We start from the raw sequence: 26472 nt of genomic DNA on the forward strand, positions 1-26472 counted from the left end.
CTTAGTTTTAGTGAAGTTAGGCATATTTGCATGTATTTATTGTGTTTCTTCTTGTATAAATAATCTGTTCTTTTCCTTTGCCCATTTTCTTACTGGATCTTTGTTTTCTTCTTACTGATTTGTAGGCAATCTGGATATTAATCTGTTATTTATATTTCGTATATCTTGCTTTTTCCCCCCAAATCTTACTAACTCTTTTCTGAATATGAAATAATATATGCCACCTATAAAAAAGTTAGAAAATTATGAAGGTAAAAACCATCTGAAAACCCTTTGCAGAGAGAGTCACTGTTAACATTTCGGTAAACATTCTTATTTACATTTCTGTATCCATTCATATGTATGACTGATGGGTATTAACTTGTTTATAGTAAATCCTGGCTACAGAAGGGGATTTATATAGGAAGTCCATTTGATTCATGTTGTTGTCATTATAAAGCTCTTGAGAAAAGACAAATAAAGACAGAACTTTCCCAGGCCACCTCCTCAAGATGCATCTCTCTCACTGTGGAGAAAGATAATTCCAGTTTTTTCCTTCTTGCGATGCGCAGTGTAATCTAGGGACTCTGGAGTGCCGCTTTTCCCCCTAAGATCAGCATTTCCGAAGGACTGTCTCTCCCTCACATTGCTTCTCTCTTCACTTTGCAGACAGTTTTAGGATTTTAGGGCAGAATATTTTTAAACTTTTGAATGGCTTCTAGGTTTTAAATGGGTCTGTCCTACTCCAGGATTATAAAAAATATTTCCCTTTATTTTCTAAATATTTTAAAATCTTTTTGCAGTATCCTTGTGCTGACAGAGTGAGGCAGAGTCCCTGCTGTAACTGTTTTGGGTGTCTCCACCTTATGGGTTGCGTGGCTCTTGCAGTTCTCACTGGCTGGGATGCCTTCCTTATCTAGAGACCTGTATCTACCCTGCATCGTTTCTTAGAGTTTTAATTTTCACGAGTTCATATTTTGACAACTAGCCCACAGGTCTGCTGCTCTTTCTAAACATTTCTCGACTGTTCTTATTTCCTATGGTATTGTGATTAGAATTCCATTGAGTTTATGGATTTATGTGAATAGGTGAGCCAGAGTTTGGGACCACATTGCCCCACGGCCTCCTTCACATGGTGAGGAGTCAGAGGCAGTCAGTTAGCCTGGAGAGGAAAGGGCCCGAGGAGAAGAGCAGGCTGGAGAGGGGTGGAGAGGACTGTGCAGGGAGTCAGATGTGACTTTTGGGATGGGGAACTCCAATGTCTCTTCTAAGAGAGAAGCTTGTGAAGACGCTGGTGGAGCTACTGACCAACCAGGTGGGAGAGAAGATGGTGGTGGTGCTGGCCCTGCGCCTCCTCTACCTGCTCATGACCAAGCACGAGTGGCGCCCACTGTTTGCCAGGGAGGGCGGCATCTATGCTGTGCTGGTTTGCATGCAAGAATATAAGACTTCTGTCCTGGTGCAGCAGGCTGGGCTGGCGGTGAGTGGACTGGGCTTGGCGGGAGAGAGTGATGGGCGAGAGGGACAGGCTGTTGGTGGGCGGGGGGGGGCGGTCCTGGGTGGCTCAGTTGGTTGGGCGTCTGCTTTTGGCTCAGGTCCTGATCCCAGGGTCCTGGAATCGAGCCCCAAGTCGGGCTCCTCCCTGCTCAGCGGGAAGTCTGCCTCTTTGCCTGCTTCTTTTTCTGCTTGTGCTTTTTCTGTCATAAATAAAAATCTTAAATAAAAAAAAAAAAAAAAAAGAGAAGCAGGGAGGTGCTGTAATGATTTAGACCAGGAAAAACAGGGAAGAGACCTGGGGATGAGAGATGCAGGGGGTGTGTTGAAGGTTCCAGCTGTTCAGTCTTGGAGACTGAGTGCATGTTTGGAAGGAAGGGAGAAACATACTTTTAAGAACGACTCTCAGGTTTAAAACGAGCAGCAGAGGGGAGGAGGAGGCCATTTACTCCATGCATGGGGGCATGTGGGAGGAGGAATAAGTATGGAGAGAAGATCCCGAGTTGAGTTTTTCGGTATGTTGAATTTCCTATGTCTTTTTAGTTACAGTGAAGTGTTTGGTTAGAGACTGATTTTCTGCATGCGATGAAGTAATTTTTCACACTTTGATCCAAATGGTACCCTTACGTAGAAAATATCCCCTTGCCTGATGTGGTGCTTTGCCCCCACCCCCAGGGCCCAGAAGATGGGGAAGGGGGGGCCCCATTTGGGGGAGCTCACAGAAGAATTGGTTTCCTGACTACTCCAGACACAAGTGCTGGCTGATAGGAGGTGTGGGCAGGATGTGCTCTGTATAGACCGGCGTCCCTGAGGGCGGGTAGGCTTTATCCAGATCGGTGCTGATGGTGGGTTTCGACAGTATAATGGCAACAGTGCAGACAGGTGCACAGGTCCCCTGAGAGCAGGCTAGTCCAGGGTGAGGTTGGGAGGCTCTTTCCTGTCAGGGGCCAGCTAGGTGCTCCTCATCTGAAGAGCAGCCAGGCTTTCATGCCCTGTCCACAGCTAACTGCTTCCACATCCCCATTGCAGGCACTGAAGATGCTGGCCATTGCCAGTTCCTCGGAGATCCCCACTTTTGTTTCTGGCCGAGATTCTATCCATCCTTTGTTTGATGCCCAGATGACCAGAGAGATCTTCGCCAGCATTGACTCAGCCACCCGCCCAGGCTCTGAGAGCCTGCTCCTTACTGTCCCTGCAGCTGTGATCCTGATGCTGAACACAGAGGGGTCAGGGCTTCATCCTCCAAACTCCCGCTAAGCCCCAGGCCCCTCTGCTACCCCGCCCACATCTCACGGGCTTCACAGAAATTCCCTTTATGTTGTTACATCTGGATGAAGTGGTGGTGGCCCCCTCTGACTGTTGTTGGAAGAGGGACCAAGTGAAGGGGAGGAGAGAGAGCCCCAGAGAGAGCAGGGCATGCTGACCTTCCTTCCTGGGGTTGGGAGGAGTGACCTGAGGTCAGGGAACCGGATGTCCTGGCCTCAGAGGGAGCCCTGGAGCCCCTCTCCTCCCTCCCCAGCCACAGTCTCTTCCCCTTTGTGCTATCTTTCTGCTCACTTTCTGTTTATTCCCTTTCCATTTCTCCCCGGGTTGCTTCCCTCCTCCCAGGTGCTCCTCTGCAGTGAGAAACGGTCTGCTCCTGCTCAACCTGCTTCTGTGCAACCACCATACTCTGGGGGACCAGATCATAACCCGAGAGCTGAGAGACACCTTGTTCAGGCACTCTGGGATAGCACCAGGGACCGAGCCCATGCCTACCACACGCACCATCCTCATGATGCTTCTCAATCGCTATTCAGAGCCACCAGGCAGTCCTGAGCGCACAGGTACCATTGTGGGGGGGTCAATTCTTCGAGGAACCAGGCGGTGCCAGCCTGTGGCCAGGAGGGCTAAGGCTTATGTACTAGCCCCTTCCTGGAAAGATGCGATGAACCTCCAGGAAATGAATCAGGGTTCTGGCGCTCAAGTTAAATCTTAAGTAGAACTTCCTGGCCAAAAGGAGGAGATTCTAGAATAGGTAAGGAAAATTATGTGTCTAAAGCCAGCATGCAGGGTGCTTGGCTGGCACAGTCAGTAGACCCGGTGACTCTTGATCTTGGAGTTGTAAGTTCCAGCCCCACGTTGGGTGTAGAAATTACTTAAAAATCAAATCTGTGATGCCACCAGCCTAGATAGTAGGGGGATGTGATTATAACACCTTATACTTACTGGCTGATGTAACAGCATAGCTACTATTTAATAATAACAGGTCATTTTATGACTGTATGAGTTTAAAAATGTCTTGGGTTGAACGTGACAGTGTTCGCCATACTCAGCTTTTTCCCAGATGGCACCTAGCTATAGATCTGGGCCCAGAGAAGAAAATCCCCCACAGTTTGGTACGAACTACACACATCCTCCTGACAGGAGGAAAACTGAAGGGTGATTTTTTGGACCTGCCTAGTTCTCGGTTTGACCAATTTGCATGCCTCCTTTTCATGCTCGTTTTTTTTCCTCGCATGTGCCGGGCAGCAGCACTGGAAACCCCTGGTGCCCAGGGCCAGGATGGGTCCCCTGAGCGCCTGATCCGATCCCTGGTGGGAGGCCCGTCGGCAGAGCTCTTGCTGGGCTTGGAGCGGGTGCTGTGCCGCGAGGGTGGCCCAGGGGGTGCCGTGAGGCCCCTCCTCAAGCGCCTCCAGCAGGAGACCCAGCCCTTCCTCCTGTTGCTGAGGACTCTGGACGCCCCGGGGCCCAACAAAACTCTGCTGCTGACCACACTGAGGTGAGAGGGGGCCTTTTGGGGCACCCATGCATCAGAGGTGGGGGGAGCCGACAGACCGCAGGGACTTTGCTTGTTTCTCTCCCCTCACCAGGATCATGACCCGGCTGCTAGATCACCCTGAGGCAATGGTCCTCCCCTGGCACGAGGTCTTGGAGCCCTGCCTCAACTGTCTCAGTGGCCCTAGCAGTGACTCTGAGGTACCAGAGCCCTGGTGAGGGTGAGGGAGGGAAAGGTAGCTTCTGGGGCACCAGCTACCTTTTGAGGCTTTGGATGGTCAAGTGCAGCCTTTCTAGGTGGGTCTGAACAGGGAGAGGGGCGGAGAGGAAGGACTGTCCTCTAAGAGTTCTCAGAACTGGGGCCTTTGAAGTATAAACCTTTTGGGTGCAGCTGGATTTTAGATTCTGGGTTTAGGAGAAGCCCACACTCACCAGTCCAAATGTTTCTCCACACTTCTGGGTTTGTGCGTTGTGGACCGAGGCTCAGGCACCGAGGTGGCTTGTTGAGAGAGCTTCGGCCCGGCAGGAAGAAGTGTTGGAAGCTGTGCCCAGGCTCTGCCAGCTCGGGGGGTCCCAGCACCCTACTGCTCTGTCCCAACCTTCTTGGTTACTCTCCTTTCCCTGTGCTTTCAACTTTCTCCCAAATCTCATCCATCATGTTCTCTTTTCTAAAGCCCCCCGTGCCCCCCCGCCCCCCCGTCCCTTCCGGGGCCCACCCTTTGTTTCCCATATGTTAATCCCTGTGGCTCTGGGCTCAGATCGTCCAGGAGCTGCTCTGCTTTCTGCATCGCCTGGCCTCAATGCATAAGGACTACGCTGTGGTTCTCTGCTGCCTGGGAGCCAAGGAGGCCCTCTCCAAAGTCCTGGACAAGCACTCGGCTCAGCTGCTGCTGGCCTGTGAGCTCCGGGACCTGGTGACAGAATGTGAGAAACATGCCCAGCTCTATAGCAACCTCACCTCCAGCATCCTGGCTGGCTGCATTCAGGTGAGGAGACTCTGGGGACCAGAGCTGAGGGAGAACATAAGCCAGAAGGAGGGGAAGGGGATTCATTGTGGGTCCCTGTTTGGCACAAGTGGCGGCAAATCTGGGCACGTGTTTCTCAGCTGTTACCCAACGATCGTCCTGTTCTGCCCAAATGTATGAAGAAGAGGGTTGAGTGTTTTTTGCCCCTTGGCTTGTTCTCCATACATGTTTCTCTGTGTTCTTCATATTCTTCCCTCCTCCCCGTGCCCCTTCTCTCTGCTCTTCTGGCTGCAGATGGTGCTGGGCCAGATCGAAGACCACAGACGGACCCATCAACCCATCAACATCCCATTCTTTGACGTGTTCCTCAGGCATCTCTGCCAGGGTCTGTGCCCCCATCTGCTTTCTCCTGGCCTGCACCCCAGTATTTGTTCTCCCCATCCCTTGCCTATCTTCCCTCTCAACTAACCAGGCTGTGACAGCCACCCCTGCCCCCCACCCCCAGGCTCCAGTGTGGAGGTGAAGGAGGACAAGTGCTGGGAGAAGGTAGAGGTGTCCTCCAACCCTCACCGGGCCAGCAAGCTGACGGACCGCAACCCCAAGACCTACTGGGAGTCCAATGGTAGTACCGGCTCCCACTACATCACCTTGCACATGCACCGGGGCGTTCTTGTCAGGTAGGGACATGCCCACACACACTGCTTGCACACACACGTATGCGTGGATATTTTGAGACACCCCAGTATACCTTCTCCAAGCGCCCATATACATGACTCCTCCTGCCAGGAACAGATGTCACTGCCCTGTGCCTGGTGTTGAGGGATATTGAGAATTTTCCTATTTACTGTTTCCATGGGTACTTGTTTAATGTATACTCTGTGTCAGGCACTAGGCCAGTCTGGGGCTCTGAGCACAGTAAGATATGGTACCCATCTTCAGGGAACTTTTGGTCTTGTAGGGGAGCTAGCTGGAAAATCAGTTAAGAGTAAGAAAAAATAACAAAGACCCTGAGGTGAGAGAAGGCTTCCATAAGGAGGGGTTAAATGAACTGAGCTTTGAAACAAGCTATATAAAGATGTATAAAGAGAGGACATTGGCTAGTCCAGGCAGAGGGACAGCATATGTGCAAAATGGAAGTAAGAAGCACAACGACATGTTTGGGGGAAGTTTAAGTGACTGTGTTTGGCTGGAATGTAGGGTGTATGTCATGAAATGGCAGGAGACAAAGCCAGAAAACTAGGCAGAGCCAGATCACAGAGAGTTTTGTGAGCTAAGAAGTTTGAGCTTTGTTCTGAAACTGGGGGAGCCACTGAAGGATTTAAAGAAGAGAAGACTCCCTGCCTGCCTTTCTGCCTACTCGTGATCTGTGTGTCAAATAAATAAATAAAATCTTTAAAAAAAAAAAAAAGATAAAGAAGAGAAGAGACAAAACTAGATTTTTTTTTAAAAAAGATTTATTTATTTATTTATTTGACAGACAGAGATCACAAGTAGGCAGAGAGGCAGGCAGGGTGGGGGGTGGGGATGCACGCTCCCTGCTGAGCAGGACCCTGGGATCATGACCTGAGCTGAAGGCAGAGGCTTAACCCACTGAGCCACTCAGGCACCCCTAGATTTTTTTATTAGTAGTATTTAGAAAAGTCACCCTTGGGGCACCTGGGTGACTCAGTCGGTTCAATGTCTGCCTTCAGCTCAGATCATGGTCCCAGAGTCCTGGGATTAAGCCCTGCGTCGGGCTTTCTGCCTGGTGAGGAGTCTGCTTCTCCCTCTGCCTCTCCTCCTGCTTGTGTTCTCTTTGTCAAATAAATAAGTAAAAGATGTAAAAAAAATAAAGAGAAGTCACCCTGGCAATTATGGGAGTTTGGGTTGGAGAGCTGGAAGGTTTATGTGTGGTCTCATTGAGTAATGAATGTCTTCAGTTAGGCAGAGGGAACGAGCATTGCGACAGGGTGGCGGACTGACAGATCTCAAGGGCCAGAGTCTCCCAGATGAGCCATTGACAGGAAAGCTGTGAATGGGGGAAGTCACAGTGACAGAGCGCTCTAGGGAGATGGCAGTTTTCTTCCCGAGAGGCATGTAGGAAGAGGGACAGGCTTCTGTGGACGGATTGATGGTTCCATTTACGCCTGTTGACTTTGAGGGGCCTGTGGAGTCTGACATGGACGTGTGTGTTGGGTACATAGTGTGAGAGCTGAGAGGAGCTGTCTAGGGTAGAGGTGTGGATTTGGAGTCATAGGGATATTAGTTTTGGGTTGAAACTATGGTTTTAAATAGTCATGTTAAGGGAAGGTAAGAGGAGAGCAGAGGCTTTGGGAAGACTGACACTTAAGGAGGCAGCAGAAGGACAGGAGTCTGAGAAGGAAGTGGTGGGTTGAAGTCATTTCGAAAAGCAGGGCTCCAGTTTTAACGGACTGTTTTCTCCTCTCCCAGGCAGCTGACTTTGCTCGTGGCCAGTGAGGACTCAAGCTACATGCCGGCCAGGGTGGTGGTGTTTGGAGGCGATAGTGCCAGCTCCATCAGCACTGAGCTCAACACGGTGGGGACCCTGGTGCCCCCCACCTTGATCTTGCTCCCCATCCTTCTGTCCCCAGACCTCTTTGGAAGAGGATTCCCACGTTCTTTCTCCCAGGAAGGCTTTGCCTCCTAAGCAGTGAGAGCAGGGTTCATGAAGGGGAGGGGAATACAGGTGACAAGTGTGTGTGACAAGTGCTTGTGCTTGGCAGCAAGCTGGTTAGGGGACCAAGCAGACTGGCACGGGTTTGTGAGCTCAATGCATGAGTAAAGCGCACACACCATCACAGTAGTCCCTCCAACCCCACTGCCGGAGATGGACAGTCCTTTCTCCTTTTCCCCTCCCCATCAGGTCAATGTGATGCCTTCTGCCAGCCGGGTGGTCCTCCTGGAGAACCTGAATCGCTTCTGGCCTATCATCCAGATCCGCATAAAGCGCTGCCAGCAGGTGGGGTGAGGGAGGAGGCTGGGCTGGGGACCATGTTAGCACAGGGGTAGCACAGGGTGTTCACAGTGATTGCGTCCCCCAGCGTGCGGGGGGCCAGGCTCAGGCCACGCATCTGCTGGGGGATGGCTTGGGAGCCTTTTGAGTTCCAGAGATGTGGGAATGTCTCATGGGCCTCCGGGGAACTCAGGGCACGAGACCTGGCTTTCTTGTGGTAGCACTTGGTGGCTGGGTGGCTTAGGTGGTAGATGAGTCTGCATGTTACAGGGCGGCATCGACACCCGGGTTCGAGGTGTGGAGGTTCTGGGCCCCAAGCCCACTTTCTGGCCACTTTTCCGGGAGCAGCTGTGTCGCCGGACATGTCTCTTCTATACCATTCGGGCACAAGCCTGGAGCCGGGACATAGCAGAGGACCGCAAGCGCCTCCTCCAGCTCTGTCCCCGGTGGGTGGCGCAGGCAGGGGGCTGGGTTGGGGGGAAGAGAGGGTAATACACTGGGAGGACACTGTTAAGAAGGAGGTGGTGGGAGGGGTGCCTGGGTGGCTCAGTCGCATTGGACTCTTGGTTTTGCTTCAGGTCCTGAACTCACAGGCATAGGATTGAGCCCCACATTTGGCTGTGCATTCAGAATGGAGTCTGCTTCAGATTCTTTCTCCCTCTCTCTCCCACTCACTGTTTCTCTCAAATAAATAAATCCTTTTCAAAAAAAGTAGGTGATGGGAGACTTCTGCAGGTAAAGCAGCAGCTAGCACATGAGGGAAAGGGAAACACACGTGGCAAGTGTGTGCTGGTGGCAGCAGGCTGGTTAGGGGACCGAGCCCAACAAGAGTGGGAGCTGACCGCACTTGAGTAGAGGCCGCAGAGAAACCTGTGCCTTAAACCCTTGACCATACTCCTTATCCCCAGACTTAACAGGGTTCTGCGCCACGAGCAGAATTTTGCTGATCGCTTCCTGCCTGATGACGAGGCCGCCCAAGCACTGGGCAAGACCTGCTGGGAGGCCCTGGTCAGCCCCCTGGTGCAGAACATCACCTCCCCCGGTAACCACCCCGACCCCTGGCCCCACTAACCAGCCCCTCATAATGATTCCCAGGGATCACCTGAGTTAACGCTCTTGGCTCTCTTGGTCCCTGTCTTTATCCGTGAAGGCCTGTCACCTCAGTGTTCCTCTCCTTCCTGCCCCAGGGACTGCTCCCTGAGACTCTGGTATTTGAATCTTCTCCTCCACCCCACCCCCACCTGCTTAGCACCCACCCAGACTCCAGCTGAAGTAAGCCCGGGCCCGGCTACCTCTGACTTTTTTGTGTAATTGGGCCTTCTCTCTCCTTTTCCTGGGCTCTGTCCCCCTATTTCCCAACACCTGTTTCTGACCTGTCTTCTTTTAGATACAGAGGGTGTGAGCTCCCTAGGCTGGCTGCTGGATCAGTACTTAGAGCAAAGGCAGAGCTCTCAGGACCCCCTGAGTCGAGCAGCACCCTTTGCCTCTCGAGTTCGTCGCCTTTGTCACTTGCTGGTACACGTGGAGCCCCCGCCCGAGCCTTCTCCTGAGCCATCCACTCGATCCAGTAAGTCCCAGCAATGGCCTTTCGAGCTAAGAAACTGGGCAGTGGTGGTGCCTGGCTCCTCCCCATCTTGGATCTTGCTCTCCCCGAGTGCTCTGCTCTGTGCCTTTCCAGGGGTCGGTACCCTAGACCCCTGATTCACTCCAGGGCTGAAACAGAGCCGCTTCTCTTGCCCTCTGTCTCCACAGTCAGCAAGAACAGTAAGACCCGGGACCGGAGCCCTGGGCCCTCAGCAGCCCTTCCCAGCAGCAGCCTGAGGAACATAACGCAGTGCTGGCTGAGCGTGGTGCAGGGACAGGTGAGAGCAAGGAAGCTGCGGTCCGAGACGGGGCCACAGCCAGCCTGCGGCATCTGCTGGTCCTTCTCCTCCCTTCTCAGGTCAGCAGGTTCCTGGCTGCAGCCTGGAGGGCCCCCGACTTCGTGCCTCGATACTGTAAGCTCTATGAGCATTTGCAGAGAGCAGGCTCAGAGCTCTTTGGGCCTCGGGCAGCCTTCACGGTGGCTCTGCGCAGTGGCTTCTCGGGCGCCTTGCTCCAGCAGTCCTTTCTCACCGCTGCCCACGTGAGTACCCCCAGCTTCCCAGTCGCCAGGTCAGCCGGTGCACGCTCGCCTCTTTCTCTGCCTCTCACTCCTCTCAGCACCCCCTCTCCTGCTCCATGCCCTCTTCATGCTTGGCCGGTGCCCTTTCCATTGCCCCCAGATAAGTGAGCAGTTTGCCAGGCACATCGACCAGCAGATCCAGGGCGGCCTGGTTGGCGGAGCCCCTGGAGTGGAAATGCTGGGGCGGCTTCAGCGGCACCTGGAGCCCATCATGGTCCTTTCTGGCCTGGAGCTGGCTACTACTTTTGAGCACTTCTACCAGTGAGTGCAGATCTAAGAGGTAGGGGAGGAGAGGGGTAAAGTCTAGAGAGGGTGAAGATTTGAGGCTTGGTGGGAAGAGGTGGGAGGAGGCAGTGGAGAGAAGAAATTAAGATACAGAGATGGGTGGGACAGGGTGGAAAGGAAGCAGGGAGTGAGGGGGGAGGCAGGGTCTGTGACCCAGGCCTGCTGCAACAGAGGAACCTACGTTCTGGATGGGGTGGCAGGACCCCTGGCCTAGTGAGCGGCTGCACTGAGGCTCGGCCCACTCTGCATGTGCTGCAGGCACTACATGGCCGACCGTCTCCTCAGCGTGGGCTCGAGCTGGCTGGAGGGGGCCGTGCTGGAGCAGATTGGCCTCTGCTTCCCCAACCGCCTCCCCCAGCAGATGCTACGCAGCCTGAGCACGTCCGAGGAGCTGCAGCGCCAGTTCCACCTCTTCCAGCTCCAGCGGCTCGATCAGCAGCTCTTGGAGCAGGAGAATGAGGAGGAACAGGGCCTGGAAGAAGAGGAGGTAAGAGCAAGGGAAACGAGTGGGAGAATAGGAGAGCAAAAGACTAGACCAAAGAAGGGAGCCCAAGAGCCCTTGAAATCCTTCTGTCTCTCAGGAGGAAGCAGAGGAAGAGGAGGCTGAGAAAGAACTATTTATCGAAGATTCAAGTCCAACAGTTTCCATACTGGTCCTGTCACCACGCTGCTGGCCGGTCTCCCCATTCTGCTACCTGTATCATCCCAGAAAGTGCCTTCCCACTGAATTCTGTGATGCCCTTGACCGCTTCTCCAATTTCTACAGCCAGAGTGAGGAGATAGGGACAGGCAATTGGGGTGAGATTTGGGGTGGCAGGAGAGAAAGAGGAGAGGAGCTGTGGACAGGAGTATGTAGGTATGAAGAAAAGTGGTCTCTTGAGACAGCCGTCTCCTAGGAAAGGGGGAGAAGGTGGGTTAGATCTTTCTTAGTGTCTCTCATCATTGCCTACACTTTTGTATGAATTTGTTCCATTTTTCTTTTCCTAACTTCAAGTTGCATGCTTACTTAATTTTTATCCTTTGAGTCTTCTTTCCAAGTAAAAATGTTTAAGGCTATTCATTTTCTTCTCAACATTGCTTTAGCTGCATTCAGTTTCAATTTGTTTTGTTTTGTTTAGATTTGTTTTTCTTGTGGAATAGTTTTCAGTAAAGTACACGAGTCTTCATTATGACTTAATGAATTTTATATACACATATACTCCCATAACCACCCCCAGAGCATTTCCAGCACCCCAGAAGACGTCCTGCTTCATGTCCCTTTATAGTTAGTATGTTCTTCCAAGAGAAACCATTCTTCTTCCTTTTATCACCAAGGATTCTTGCCTGTATTTGAACATCATATGAACAGAATAATAAGGTGTATATTCTGCTGTGTCCAGTTTCTTCCAGTGGGTGTAATGTCTGTGGGCGCTATCCAGGTTGTTGTATCATTACTCTGTTTTTTTGTATTGTGGATTCCTTTCCATTGTATGAATATATTTACCCTTTCTGCTGTTGATGGACATTTGGGATGTTGCCTAAGTTTTTATTATGCTGTGTATGAGTATTTAGTATTCTTTTTTGGTTCTACTTTGATCTGTTACTTTTTTAGAAGTATATTTTCAAATTCCCAAGTCAGTTTTTCTTCGTTTTGTTGTCTTTTTGTTTTAGATTTCAACCCTTGTTCCATTGTGGCTAAAGAACATGGTTTCTTTTATTCTGAATCTTTGCAGTGTCTTGAGACTTCCTTTATGGCCTAGCAGAAGGTCAGATATTCTAAGTGTTCCGTGTGTGATTAGGAAGAATGTGTATTCTTCAGCTGCCAGTTAAAGGCTTCTACACATTCCACCATGCTGACTTTGTTCATTGTATTTTTCAAATCTGCTGTCACCTTACTCATTTTTGTCTGCTTGATCGATTACTGGGAGAGGTGTATTAAGATCTGTCATTATGGTAGTGAATTTTTATTTTTTATTTTTTTTGAAGATTTTATTTATTAGTTGAGAGAGAGAGAGCATGGGGGAGGGGTCTGAGGGAGAAGCTGACTCCCTGCGGAGCAGGGAGCCTGATGCTGGACTCGATCCTAGGACTCCAGGATCATGACCTGAGCCAAAGGCAGTTGCTTAACCAACTGAGCCACTCAGGCGCCCCAATAGTGCATTTTTAAACTTTTTTTTTAAAGATTTTATTTATTTATTTGACAGACAGAGATCACAAATAGGCAGAGAGGCAGGCAGAGAGAAAGAGGAGGAAGCAGGCTCCCTGCTGAGCAGAGAGCCCGATGTGGGGCTCGATCCCAGGACCCTGGGATCATGACCTGAGCTGAAGGCAGAGGCTTTAACCCACTGAGCCAACCAGGTGCCCCGCATTTTTAAACTTTTTATCAGGTCAGCTTTGCTTTATATAATTTTTGACTATGTTATTAGATAAAGGTTTAGGAGTGCCTGGTGGGTGGCTCAGTTGGTTAAAGGTCCAAACTCTTGATTTTTGGCTTAGATCATGTTCTCAGGGTCATGAGATCAAGCCATTCCTTGGGCTCTGTGCTGGGCACAGAGTCTGCTTAAGATTCTCTCTCTCCCTCTGCCCCTCATCCCCTGCTCTCTCTCTCTCTAAAAATTAAAGTTTAGATAGAGGCGCCTGGATGGCTCAGTAAGTTAGGCATCCAACTCTTGGTTTTGGCTTAAGTCATGATCTTGGGGTCATGGGATCAAGCCCTGTGTTGGTCTTCGTGCTCATGGGGCAGTCTGCTTGTCCCTCTCCTTCTGCTCCCCCCCCCACTCTCTCTCTCTCAAGTAAATAAAATCTTTTTAAGAAATAAAATAAAGTTTAAAGTCATTTAACAGTGCTGTCCAGTAGAACTTTCTACAGTGATGGGAAAGTTATTTTCTGCACTCTTCAGTTATGATGGCCATTTGTAGCTATTGAAATGTGACTAGTTTGGCTGAGGAATTGAGTGTTTAATTTTATTTACTTTAACCCGTTTAAATAGCCACATGTGACTACCATAATGGACTATGCAGGTTTAAAAGCTTTTTTTTATTATTATTATTAAAGATTTTATTTATTTATTTGACAGAGATCACAAGTAGGCAGAAAGGCAGGCGGGGGGGGGGCGTGTGGGAAGCAGGCTCCCCTCTGAGCAGAGAGCCCCATGCGGGTCTCCATCCCAGGACCCTGGGATCACATCCCAAGCTGAAGGCAGAGGCTTTAACCCACTGAGCCACCCAGGTGCTCCTGCAGGTTTAAAATCTTAAGTTAATTAAACTTTATTATTATGAAATGACCTTCTTTCTTTCTAGCAAAGGTTTTCCTCTCAAAGTCTATTTTTATCTAGTGTTAATAATATACCAGCTTTCTTTGGTTAGGGTTTTTCCAGAATATCTTTCTATTCTTTTACCGTGTCAGGGGAGAATGGTAATTATGTTTCTTTTATGTGGTGAAAGATGAATAACATAAAATTTGCCATTTGAACCAATTTTTAAAGGTTTTATTTTTAAGTAATCTCTACGCCCAGTGTGGAACTTGAGTTCAAGAGTCATATGCTCCACTGGCTGAGCCTGCCAGGTGCTCCCTCCATTTTAACCATTTTAGGTGAACAATTCAGTTATTCTTTTACATAAAATTTTAAATTTGGAAATAATTTCAAATTTACAGAAAAATGGTAAGAATAATACAAAGAATACTCACTCTTTAAAAAAAAAAAAAAAGACTTTATTTGAGAGAGAGAGAGAGCATGAGATGGGTGTGGGCAGAGGGAGGTAGAGGGAGAGGGAGGAGCTGACGGCCCGCTGAGCAGGGAGCCTGAGATGGTGACCTGAGCCGAAGGCAGACACTTAATTGACTGAGCCACCCATCACGTGAGAACACTCACATACTCTTTATCCAAGTTTACCTTTTGCTAACATTTTGCCCCATTTGCTTTTATCATTTGCTCTTTGTGTGTATATACATTTGTAAAATGTGTATTTACACACACACACAAACACACACACATTTTCTCCCCAAACCATTGACAGTAAATTGCATATATACTGGCCCTTTGCCTCTAAATACTTGAATAAAGATTTTCTAAGAATCATGGTGCTCTCTTACATAATAGTTAACTTCTCAGTTTCAAAAATTTAAAATTTAACATTGCATCCAGTCTGGAACTTTAGTGTTTGTAACATGAAACAATACCTTAGCAAATTTTTTTTTTTTTTTTTTTTTTTTTGGTATTTTACAACATTGACACCCTTGGAAGTGTAGCCATTTAAATTTTTCTAATTTTTTTTTAATTTTTTTTTTTTAAGATTTTGTTTACTTATTTGACAGACAGAGATCACAAGTAGGCAGAGAGGCAGGCAGAGAGAGAGGAGGAAGCAGGCTCCCTGCTGAGCAGAGAGCCTGATGCGGGGCTCGATCCCAGGACCCTGAGATCATGACCTGAGCCGAAGGCAGAGGCTGAGCCACCCAGGCACCCCTCTAAATGTTTTTCATTTTAAATTTGTATATTTCCTCATAATTAGATCAGGTGATGCATTCCGGGCCAGAATCCTAAGTAAGTGACATTATGTCTTCTATGTGTTTCATTTGGAAGCATGCAATTTCCATCTGCTGCTTTTTGTAATGTGAATTTGACAACCTGATCAAGAGGTGGGTTGACTCCCCACTGTATAGTTAATATTTTCCCCTTGCCACTACTAATAAGCTATCTGTTGGCGAGATACTTCCAAAACCATGGCTATATTCTGCACTCATCAGAATACCTCCCAGTATCATTTACTTTTAAGTTTGCCATAATCTTATTTTAGGCAGGTGCCTTGTAAATACCTAGAATTTGTTTTTTACTCAACACTCTCTCCTTTGAGCTGTCAATTTTAGTCTGTTTATAATTTTTATGAGTAATGATATATTTGGCTTCTGTTGCTAAGCTCGTACATTTTATTTATTTTTATTTTTTTAAAATAAAAAATAAGATCTTTTTAAAAGATCTTACTTATCTATTTGACACAGGGAGAGAGAGATCACAAATAGGCAGAGAGACAGGCAGAGAGTGGAGGGGAAGCAGGCTCCCTGCTGAGGACCCTGGGATCTTGACCTGAGCTGAAGGCAGAGGCCCAACCAACCCACTGAGCCACCCAGGCGCCTCTAAGCTCTTACATTTTAGTTTACCTTTCTTATAATTTTAAATTATAGATATTTTATATATACAAAAGAATATAGTTAAAAGAAGAATAATAAATTGAACACATTTATAGATACATTTCTACCTTGGATTTTTGTGCATTTTTTAAAATTCCTTTTTTTTTTTTGGTCTCTACCAGTTTTGGAAGTCACACATTCTGTTTCTGTAGTTGATTACCCTTATGTTTGTAACCTGTATGTTTGACTTGGTAACATCACTCCCCAAACTTCCCAAGCAATAAAAGGACCATAGAAAATCTTTTTTTAAAGATTTAGTTATGGGGCGCCTGGGTGGCTCAGTGGGTTAAAGCCTCTGCCTTCGGCTCAGATCATGATCCCAGGGTCCTGGGATCAAGCCCCGCATTGGGCTCTTTGCTCAGTGCGGAGCCTGTTTCCCTTCCTCTCTCTCTGCCTGCCTCTCTGCCTACTTGTGATCTCTGTCAAATAAATAAATAAAATCCTAAAAATAAATAAATAATAAACTCCTCTTGCTAAAATAAATAAATAAATAAATAAAATAAAGATTTAGTTATTTGTTTGAGAGAGAGAGAGAATACAGAGGGAGAGTGAGAGTGAGAGGAAGAAGCAGACCCCCGCTGAGCAGAAAGCCAGATGTGGGATTTGATCCCAGCACCTTGGGATCATGCCCTGAGCCATAGGAAGATGTTTAACCAACTGAGCCACCCAGGCACCCCAGGGCCATAGAAAATCTTAACTGCAGCTCTCACTCCCAATCTTAATTGTTACTGTTTTTGATATTATAGGGCAATCTTTTTTTTTCCTACCTCCCAAAGAGTCATTATTATCACTGTCTTATTTGGTTGGTGTTTAGATTTGCTATTACACTAGTTGCTTCCATCACTAATCCTTTTGCATCTTGATCCTTCTGAGTTCTGTCTCCTTCCCTAAGTATATCCTTTTCTTTTTAAATTTTCTTTTTATTTTTTAAAGATTTTATTTACTTATTTGTCAGAGAGAGAGAGAGTGTGCACAAGGCAGAGTGGCAGGCTGAGGCAGAGGGAGAAGCAGGCTCCCCACTGAGCAAGGAGTCTGATGCGGACTCAATCCTGGGACCCTAGGATCATGATCTGAGCTGAAGGCAGTGCTTAACCAACCGAGCCACCCAGACATCCCCCTCTAAGTATATCCTTTAGAAGTCTCTTCATTGAGGGAGTATTGGTGAAAATCTTTATCAGTTTTTTAGAATGGCTTACCTTCACCCTCATTAAAATTTTTTTTTTATTATGGTAAATTTCAGACATACGCAAAAGTAGACAGAATGTGGGGCACTTGGGTAGCTCAGTCAACTGAGTATCTGTCTTCGGCTCAGGTCATGATCCCTGGGTTCTGGTGTCGAGCCCTCCATCGGGCTCCCTGCTCACTGGGAGTCTGTCTCTCCTTTTCCTTCTGTGTGTGCTCTCTCTCCCTCTCTCTCTCAAATAAATAAATAAATAAATAAATAAATCCTTTTTTAAAAAGTAGACAGAATAAATTCCAGTGTACACGTGGGTCAATTCATGGCCAATCTCATTTTTTCTGTTCCCCCCACCCACTTTCCCCAGTTCTCAAATTTAAAAGGTTAAGGATTCTGTTTTTTTTTTTTTTTTAAATATTTTATTTAACAGAGACAGAGATCACAAGTAGGCAGAGAGGCTGGAAGTTGGGGGCAAGCAGGCTTCCTGCTAAGCAGAGAGCCCGATGTGGGCCTCTATCCCAGGACCCTGAGATCGTGACCTGAGCCGAAGACAGAGGCTTAACCCACTGAGCCACCCAGGTGCCCCAAGGATTCTGTTTTTAAAAACAAGGGCACTGCAGTGATCAAACTTTGAGAAATTAATAACAGTTCCTAATATCAGACAGTAAAGTGTCCATATATTTCCCCCTTTGCCTCAAGTTTTCAAAATTAGTTTTTTATTAATTGGGGATCTATACCAAGCCCACACCTTCATTTGATTGAGCTCTACCTTTCATCTCCAGTAATCTATAGATCCTGCCTTCCTTTTTTGCTCCCTTGCAATTGTCTATAGAGGAAACTAGATTGTTTGCCACACAGAGTCATCCACAGGGTGGATTTTGCTGACCATATCCACATGGTGTCCTCTGGCCTGTTCCTCTGTCTCTTTCATTTCTGGAAAACAGATATTTAGATATAGACGTGGATGCCAATTTGGGTGTGATTTCTGGGGCAAGAGCATTTCATAGGTGGTAGCGTGTCCTTCTACCTGTCTCTGGGATGTTTTAAGATTTATCAGTGAGTTTCAGTGTTGCAAGTCTGATCTGCACATTATGTATAGTTTCCTGTCAGCTTCTCACAAGGCGGTCACTTGTTGCCATTGTTCAGCTGTCATTTCATTAGGGTGTACGGATTGCACCATTCTGGTTTTGTCGTATTAGGTTAAACGTTTTCTCTCAACTTTCTGGTTACCCTGAAGTATGGTTTATATAGGAAAGGCTTGATTCTCTTCTCCCCCTTACTCTGAACCGGTTTTCAAAATAATGTGTTGGTTCCTCTAGCATCCTCCGAAGAGATAGCCAGTGTGATTTAAAAAAAAAAAATGTCATGATGAACTCATGAATTTTAAAATATTTCATATGTTTCAATCCAGCACAGGTGTTATTTTCTTGATGCTCACACTGCCCCATCTTTGGCCAGAAAGCACCTCTCAGACTCGCTCTTTTTTTACTGTCTGGCTTTGACAGCATCCTTGCTTTCTAGTAAGAGTGGATATCCAGGCTCATCTTGCCTGAGCTGTAACACAGCAGGAAGAAGAGACGCAGCCTAGTGGGTCTTTATAAACTGTCAGCTCCTTGAGGGCAAAACCCAGGTCTCTTCTCTCTGGTGTTTCTTTCGTGGAGCCTGCCTGGTGTGGGGCGAAGCACAGGGTGGGCTCCCAGATTACATGTGGCTCGCCAGGGAGGCAGGCACAGAGGAGTCTGAGCTCTGGAAGCTTGACAGGTTACTTCTGTTGGGGGCCCTCCTCCCCACAGAGATCAGCAGGAGCGAAGCTTGACTAATGGTACACCCTGGCCTCAGCCTCTAATCCCCTCGTTTCCCCTGCTCTTTGTCTCTACTCTTCCATGCTTTCCCAGGTCAGAATCATCCAGTCCTGGACATGGGACCACATCGGCGGCTGCAGTGGACGTGGCTGGGGAGGGCCGAGCTGCAGTTTGGGGACCAGACCCTGCATGTGTCCACCGTGCAGATGTGGCTGCTGTTGTATTTCAATCAGACAGAGGTGCCTCAGCTTCTCAGCCTTTGTCTTCTCTTCCCCCTGTCTTCCACTGTTCTAAACTCTGCCCCTTTTCCCTGCCTTCCCCCTTTATTTTCCTTTCCCCTGACTCTCTACTCCTGACCACCCCTGCTTCTCCTCACCAGGAGGTGTCTGTAGAGACCCTGCTGAAGAATTCTGACCTCACCCCAGAGCTGCTGCTCCAGGCACTTCTGCCGCTCACCTCAGACAATGGCCCTTTGACCCTGCACGAGGGTCAGGGCTTTCCACCCAGGGGTAGGTCAACAGGGGCTGGGCTTTGCCACTGTTCCTAGGGGATGGGGCACTCATGGTGGGCGTGTGGTAGGGAAAGAACTGGGGTCCCCTTTGCCGCCACTCACCTCTCCCTTCCCCGCCTCCGGTGCTGACTGGGAGTGAGTTCCAGGTGTGCTGCGGCTTCGGACGCCTGGGCCCCAGCGCTGTGGGGAGGCCCTGTGGTTGATACCGTCCCAGAAGTACTTGAACGTCGAGAAGGATGAGGGCCGAACTCTGGAACAGAAGAGGAACCTCTTGAGCTGTCTTCTTGTCCGTATTCTCAAAGCCCATGGGGAAAAGGGCCTCCATATTGATCAGCTGGTTTGTCTGGTAGGCAGAGGGGACCATGAAGTTCGGGGATGGAGAGAGTCAGGCTCAGGGTGGAGGCTTAGAGCCAGGGATCATCACAAGGGAAGGTAAACTCTCTCAGTATGAGAACTCTAGGGTGACATTTGCATCTGGGTTTTCTCTTCCTGACAGAGCACTTAGGGAGACAAAAGGTAGAGATGAGACATGAGTGTTCACCATGTGCCAGGCCCTCTTCCAAGATTTTGCGTGATTAAGTCATTTAATCTGCACAGCAGTCTTACGGGATAGGTGATGGTGGTGGTATTAGTTTTATTATTTACTATTATTCCCATTTGACAGAGAAGAAAAGTGAGGCCTGAGAGTTAGTAACACATCCGTAGTCACGCATCTAGTAAGTGGAAGAGCCGAGCATCAAACCCAGGGAGGCTGGCTCCTCTAGGTGAAAGTAGCCTGCCTGTATCCTCTTGTCCCATCCAGGTGCTGGAAGCCTGGCAGAAGGGTCCAAACCCCCCCGGAAGCCTGGCCCGCACCGTTGCAGGAGGCGTGGCCTGTACTAGTACAGATGTCCTTTCTTGCATCCTGCATCTCCTGGGCCAGGGCTATGTGGAACGGCGTGACGACCGGCCCCAGATCCTGACGTATGCCACGCCAGAGCCTACGGGGCCTTGCCGGGGTCAGGCAGAGGTCCCCTTCTGTGGCAGCCAGACCACCAATACCTCCAAGCCTAGGTAGCTGTTCTCAGTCCCATTCCCCAGCTGCAAGGGCTCCAAGCCAGTAGGGAGGGATGGGCTCCCAGGACAGGTGGTGCTGTCGGGAGGAGGTTTAGTGCCAAAATCAGGCTCTTTGGCGGAAAGATGCTTGATTTCTTTGTCTTACCCCGTTTTTCCTGCCTCTGTTGTTTGTCCACTTTGCCAGTCCTCATTTCCTTGTCAGCACTGTCATCTCCTTCCTGATCAGGGGCCTTGCTGTTCCCGTCCCCCTGGAGCCAGCCCTTAGGCAAGGGACCCAAACACAAGCTCCTGTATGGATGTCTCTCATTCTAAGCAAAAGTGGAATATCATACAGATACGTATTGAGTGCTGATGACTCACTCAGCTCCGTGAAATGTACAAACTAGTTTTCAAGAAGCCCGTTCCAAGAGGAGTTTGCCGTCGGATCCCCCTAATTAGCTGGCACCCTTAAGGCTTGTCCCATCATATCCTGTTCACCACAGGTTGTTTCGGCACTGCTTTTATGCCTGTCCTCTGCACTGTGTGTAAAGTGAGTTTTCTAGAGGAGTCACTTGCATACACACCACGGGGGATCCCATTAAAAGGCAGATCCCGATTCATTAGAGCTCCCTGTGACATGCAGGCTGCTGGTCCTTGGCCCATACTTGGAGAAGTAAGGCTGTAGACACTGGTTTCTCACCAGATGGATTGCTGGTGTTTGGGGAGGGGTTTATAGTGGGATCATCCCATCCACTGTGGGGATCCCGTCCACACCTAGCATCCTGATGCCTGTCTGCCAGATTCCTGGAATGCCCGAATCACTGTGACAGCCAGCTTCAGGCCTCACTTACAGATGCTTCTGTGGAGAGCCACGCTCTGACAGTGGGTCTGGGTGGTTGTCCTGAGGCTGGTTAAGCATGCACAAGCAGGGGTGCACAAGTGAGGAGCTGAAGACTGGGGGAGGGTGGGTTTCATTTAGTAGATGAGCAGGGCAGGGAGACTGATGGCTGCCTCTTCTCTCCCCTCAAGCCCAGAAGCCGTAGCTGCGCTGGCATCTCTCCAGCTGCCTGCAGGCCGCACCATGAGCCCCCAGGAGGTCGAAGGGTTGATGGAGCAGACCGTACAGCAGGTGCAAGAGACACTGAACCTAGAGCCAGATGTGGCTCAGCACCTTTTGGCTCATTCCCACTGGGGTGCTGAACAGCTGCTGCAGAGCTATAGTGATAATCCTGAGCCCCTGTTGCTGGCAGCTGGGCTGTGCGTACCCCAGGCCCAGGGCGCCCCTGCACGCCCTGACCACTGCCCTGTGTGTGTCAGCCCACTGGAGCCTGATGACGACTTGCCCTCCCTGTGCTGCAGGCACTACTGCTGTAAGGTGAGGCCCTACCTGCTTCTTGGCGGCCCCTGGCTTTCCATCTCCAGCACAGTTCCTAGGCAGCTCCGGTGTTCCGCCCCAGCACTGTCATCTCCTAGCCGGGGCAGTGTTGGACAGCCCGCTTAGTCCCTCTCAAACTGGTTTTGTCATCTGTAAGTGGTGCCTCCGCCTCAACACTCGGAAGAGGAAGGGTGGTTGTCGGGGTCCAGCGATAGGGATCCGTGGCTGTAAAGATGTGCTGTGTATTAGAATCACTGGGAGCTTTTACGAGTCCTCATGCTTGGGGCGCCTGGATGACTCAGTGGGTTGACTCTTGATTTTGGCTCAGATCATGATCTCAGGGTTGTGAGATTGAGCCCCGCATTGGACTCCACAGCATGGAGCCTGCTTGGGATTCTCTCCCTGCCCTTTCCCCCTGACCCTTAAAAAAAAAGAATCCTCATGCTCAGACTATAGCCCAAACCAGTTAAATCAGAATCTTGAGGTGAAACCCAAGCATCTGTAGTTCTATTTTATTTTACATTTTTACATTTTTTATTTTTTACTTTATTCTTTTAAAGAATTTATTTATTTATTTATTTGAGACAGTGGGGGGCAGGGACCAAGCAGACTCTGTGCTGACCACAGAGCTCAACACAAGGCTCAATCTTGTGACCCTGAGATCATGATCTGAGCTGACATCAAGAATTGGATGCTTAACCACCTGAACCACGCAGGTGTCCCTAGACATCTTGAGGTTTTTTTTGATTTTAAGATTTTATTTATTTATTTATTTGACAGAGATCATAAGTAGGCAGAGAGGCAGGCAGAAAGAGAAGGGGAAGCAGGCTCCCTGTTGAGCAGGGAGCCTGATGTGGGGCTCCATCCGAGGACCCTGGGATCATGACCTGAGTCAAAGGCAGAGGCTTAACCCGCTGAGCCACCCAGGCGCCCCACATCTCAAGTTTTGAAAAACGCAGGTGATTCCAGTGTTCAGCCGAGTTTGAGAACAATAGGTAGATAGATGATGCACACATGTAAACTGTACATCAAGGTGCTTCATAAATGAGACGTGTTAGTAAATTGGTGATGCCGTAGGTTTATGGTTTCCTGATCACCAAGTTTGTTTATCACAGAACATCAGCACTTACCGTATATTCTCATTGAACATAAAAATGAAAGGAAATGGTGTAAACCAGAGAACAGCATGGAAGTAGAGGGAATTACTGGAAGCCAGGTGTTGCCACTGTGAAGCAGAGCAGAGAAGGCTGTGATGGGGAGTGAGTGGTGCTCGGTGCTGGGGAAGAGGGGTCGAGGTGAAGGGAGCCGGGGTGCTGAGTGTCATATGCTCCCTGCCTCACAGCTCTTAGAACTGATGCTAAGCCCAAATACCTCAAGTTAACAGGATGAGGATGCTTGTTGCCATGAATCTAGCTGCCTCTGCCACCAGCATCCCCGCAGGGGTGGGTGATCTGGGACATGAGTTGGCAGGCGTGTATACGGGTACTTTTTCGTCCTCCCTTTTTCTCGGCTTCATTATTCCTCTCACGCCTTTGCCTATGCTCCCTTTCTCCAGGTTCTTAATTATTTCCTTTCTGCTTTCACTTTATTGTTCAACTAATATTTTTTCATGAACTCACTGTATGCACAGCACTGGGTGCTGTGTGAGGGGGTGGGGAAATCCAAGCAAGAAATGACCCAAGAGCTAGTAATACAAGCAGCTAATACTTACGGGGACATGTTCTGGGCCATTCCAGTGTGATACATGCATTATCTTGCTTAATTTCCATGGTAGTCTTGCAAGGTAGGTATTTTTGCTGGAGACAGATGGAGGCGCCTGGAAGAGAGGTTACCTGCCCAAGGTAACCTTCGGACTTGGGTGGTCTTGCTCCAGGGCCCTCCCTCACACTTTCATGACAAGTGCAGAAAGGAAATACAACTGGGTCACAGGAAGTGACTGAGGTGAGGAGTGGGGGAGGGGCCAGTCAGGGACTTCAGTTTGGGGATGTCAGGGAAGGCCATTCTGAGGAGGGGACTATCTAAGGGAAGAATATGGCAGACAGAGGGGACAGCCAATGCAAAGAAGCTGAGCCTGGTGACTAAAGCACAGTGATGTGGTGGGACAGCTAAAGGAGAGATTTCGGAGGGAGACGGGGACCCAGTTGTGTTGGGATCGGCAGACAGTGGGCTTGACTTTACAGAGGCCACGATGGGTTAAGCAGGATAGTGATAGGAAGGATGTGATTTATATTTTTGAAAATATCACTGCGTGTGGAAGAAAGGCTTGGACAGATCAGACATGGAAGCAGGACACCCATCGGGAGACTGTTGTACCAAGAGCCAGGAGGTGGTGGGAGTTCAGCCCAGGGTCAGCAGTGAAGAGAGAAGTGGACGGGTTAGGGTACATCAGGAGGCAGAACTGACAGGACTCGGCTGAGCCAACATGGGACTTAGGACAAGGGAATCAACAGTGCTTCTTGGGTTCTGACCGGAGCATCTGGGTGGCCTAGATGTGTTCTCTACTGAGTTGAGCAAGAAGCTGGGGTGGGGCTTGGTGTGGAGGGCAGGTTTTTTTTTTTTTTTTTAAGATTTTATTTATTTATTTATTTGACAGATAGAGATCAAAAGCAGGTAGAGAGGCAGGCAGAGAGAGAGAGAGAGGAGGAAGCAGGCTCCCTGCTGAGCAGAGAGCCCGATGCGGGACTCGATCCCCGGACCCTGAGATCATGACCTGAGCCGAAGGCAGAGGCTTAACCCTTTGAGCCACCCAGGTGCCCGGAGGGCAGGTTTTTGAAGGAAAATTCAGTCTGTTCTGGCCATGTGAAATTTGAGCTTTTTGTTGGACACCTGTCTGGGCCTGGACAGGGGAATTTGGAATTAAGTGGAGTGGCCTGGCTAGCATCCCACAGGGAAACAGAAGCTGGCCCAGGGTGGTGCCGGGGCACACAGACCCTCCCCCCCCCTACAGAGTTGTAGAGACCGGGAGCCTGGGGAAAACAGGCTCATTGGAGAAGTCCCAGTCAAGGAGGAGCCGTTGAATAAGTTATTGCTGAGCAGCACCTTGAAATGCAAGAGAACTCAAGAGAAGGGAAATCCTAGGGCTTGGGGCTGTCTGAGGAGGCTTTTGCGTGTGAGTCTTGAGTGACAGGCAGGGTTGGCCGAGGCAGGAGGGGGATATGGGCTGGAGACTGCATTCCAGGTGGGCTGGACAGGGAGGACAGCAGAAACTAGAGCAAGCCTACAGCAGAGGCTCTTTAGGGAAGTGGGATGGGCTCCAAACTGAGAGGCCAGTCTTAGGCCTCTATGCCCTAAGGGACCCTGTGTCCTGCAAGTGTGTGGTCTGAACTTGGAGCATTTTCCTGTTTTATCTCAAAAATGCAGGAATTCTGCATTCAACTGCCTAGTTTATCTGGGTTTCTTTCACTATAAAAAGGGTTTTGTTTTATTCTGTTTAGTACTTTGCTTTGAGTAGAAATAGTCCGGTAAGGCACTTTCCATTTACCCTGGAGCTTTGGTACCAGGGGGTCTCCTCGAGGTCTAGATGCACCATCTTGGAAAACTCTGCACACTCGGCAGTGTGAAGGAAGGGAGTCATTAATGGGGTATTTTAGGAGGTGCAGGTTACTGATCACGCCTGAACCAAGCAGGGATTACATGGAGGAGGGTCGGAGTAGGAAGAGCATTTATGGGGACAAGCTTCTGCTGCAGTTTAGGGGTGGGGCGATAAGGGCCTGGTTTAGGGCGGTACAGTGACGTGGGAGCTAGAAAAAGATCCGAGAGACTTGAGGCTTCTGACATGGGTTACTGGGACTGAGGGGACGCGGTGGGCGAGGCTATTTGTGAAGAGGCTGAGTCTGGGGAGATGGGAGCACTGAGGAGCCAGGCGAGCAGATGGAGCTGGGAGGAGAGGCCACAGCAATGTTCATAGTGTCCAAGGCCAGCCACCTGGTGGGGGAAAGGCACCCTGTGGCCCCTAGGCCTCCTTCCTCTTCAACCTTCTTGCTTTCTCCAAATCCTTAGCACTTGAATCATCTCCTGTTTCTTGGTTCTCTTACCCATTCCCTCCATGTGCATCCCAGCAATAATGAAAATGAGGCCACTATCTTGATCCACACATTCTCAAAGGCAGCTGTGATTTGGGCCAATCCCAGGAAAGCCCACAGAAGCCAGAAAGGTTAGGGTCCATTGTGAGGTGGCTCTGGAGCAAGGTCGTCCCTGGCCTTCTGCATTGTCAGGGATGAGTGCTAGGTGATTTACCAGGACACCAGTGTCCTCTGCTGCTCCCCTGCTGTCCCTGAGCAGCCCCTCCCTCCCCTGCCAGTCTTGCTGGAATGAGTATCTGACAACTCGGATTGAGCAGAACCTTGTGTTGAATTGCACCTGCCCCATTGCTGACTGCCCCGCGCAGCCCACTGGAGCCTTCATCCGGGCCATTGTCTCCTCACCGGACGTCATCTCCAAGGTAGCCCCTCTTCTGTGGGAAGCTGTGCTGCACAGCCAGAGCGATGGGCCCCAGGGAGTGGACTGACGTGCATGGGGTAGGATGGGGAGGGGCGGTGGTATGATGTCCTGGAGAGCTGGGCTCTCACCGGGTGGCGTCTGTGTCCCCACAGTACGAGAAGGCCCTCCTGCGTGGCTACGTGGAGAGCTGCTCCAACCTGACCTGGTGCACCAACCCCCAGGGCTGTGACCGCATCCTGTGCCGCCAGGGCCTGGGTTATGGGACCACCTGCTCCAAGTGTGGCTGGGCCTCCTGCTTCAACTGTAGTTTCCCTGAGGTAGGTGCCTGCCCAGCCATGCCCCTGAGCACGGCCTGCACCCCTCCCCTGCCAG

General features: G+C 49.5%; 1 protein-coding gene across 5 annotated transcripts in view; it reads left to right on the top strand.

Moving 5' to 3' along the window:
• The window catches only part of CUL9 (cullin 9), a 37227-nt gene that overhangs the window by 7275 nt on the left and 3480 nt on the right, over positions 1–26472 (top strand). For 4 of the 5 annotated variants that reach the window (XR_006604141.1, XR_006604140.1, XM_045071250.1 and 1 more), the window contains exons 9-33: positions 1252–1459; positions 2503–2699; positions 3082–3299; positions 3985–4234; positions 4326–4431; positions 4989–5216; positions 5490–5580; positions 5701–5872; positions 7626–7731; positions 8059–8154; positions 8419–8594; positions 9057–9190; positions 9536–9715; positions 9901–10010; positions 10091–10273; positions 10413–10573; positions 10856–11084; positions 11179–11368; positions 18833–18978; positions 19119–19248; positions 19397–19596; positions 20053–20303; positions 21315–21660; positions 25961–26101; positions 26253–26417. Coding sequence is in view for 3 of the 5 variants with exons in the window: in XM_045071250.1 (XP_044927185.1) it covers positions 1252–1459; positions 2503–2699; positions 3082–3299; positions 3985–4234; positions 4326–4431; positions 4989–5216; positions 5490–5580; positions 5701–5872; positions 7626–7731; positions 8059–8154; positions 8419–8594; positions 9057–9190; positions 9536–9715; positions 9901–10010; positions 10091–10273; positions 10413–10573; positions 10856–11084; positions 11179–11368; positions 18833–18978; positions 19119–19248; positions 19397–19596; positions 20053–20303; positions 21315–21660; positions 25961–26101; positions 26253–26417 (4414 nt within the window). In the remaining 2 variants the exon portion in view is untranslated. The remainder of the gene's footprint in view (positions 1–1251; positions 1460–2502; positions 2700–3081; positions 3300–3984; positions 4235–4325; positions 4432–4988; positions 5217–5489; positions 5581–5700; positions 5873–7625; positions 7732–8058; positions 8155–8418; positions 8595–9056; positions 9191–9535; positions 9716–9900; positions 10011–10090; positions 10274–10412; positions 10574–10855; positions 11085–11178; positions 11369–18832; positions 18979–19118; positions 19249–19396; positions 19597–20052; positions 20304–21314; positions 21661–25960; positions 26102–26252; positions 26418–26472) is intronic. The other variant, XM_013062064.2, reaches the window with a different exon arrangement.

The sequence above is a fragment of the Mustela putorius genome, unplaced genomic scaffold, assembly GCF_011764305.1.
Source record: "Mustela putorius furo isolate JIRA1106 unplaced genomic scaffold, ASM1176430v1.1 tig00003983_pilon_pilon_pilon, whole genome shotgun sequence".
Classification (NCBI taxonomy): domain Eukaryota; kingdom Metazoa; phylum Chordata; class Mammalia; order Carnivora; family Mustelidae; genus Mustela; species Mustela putorius.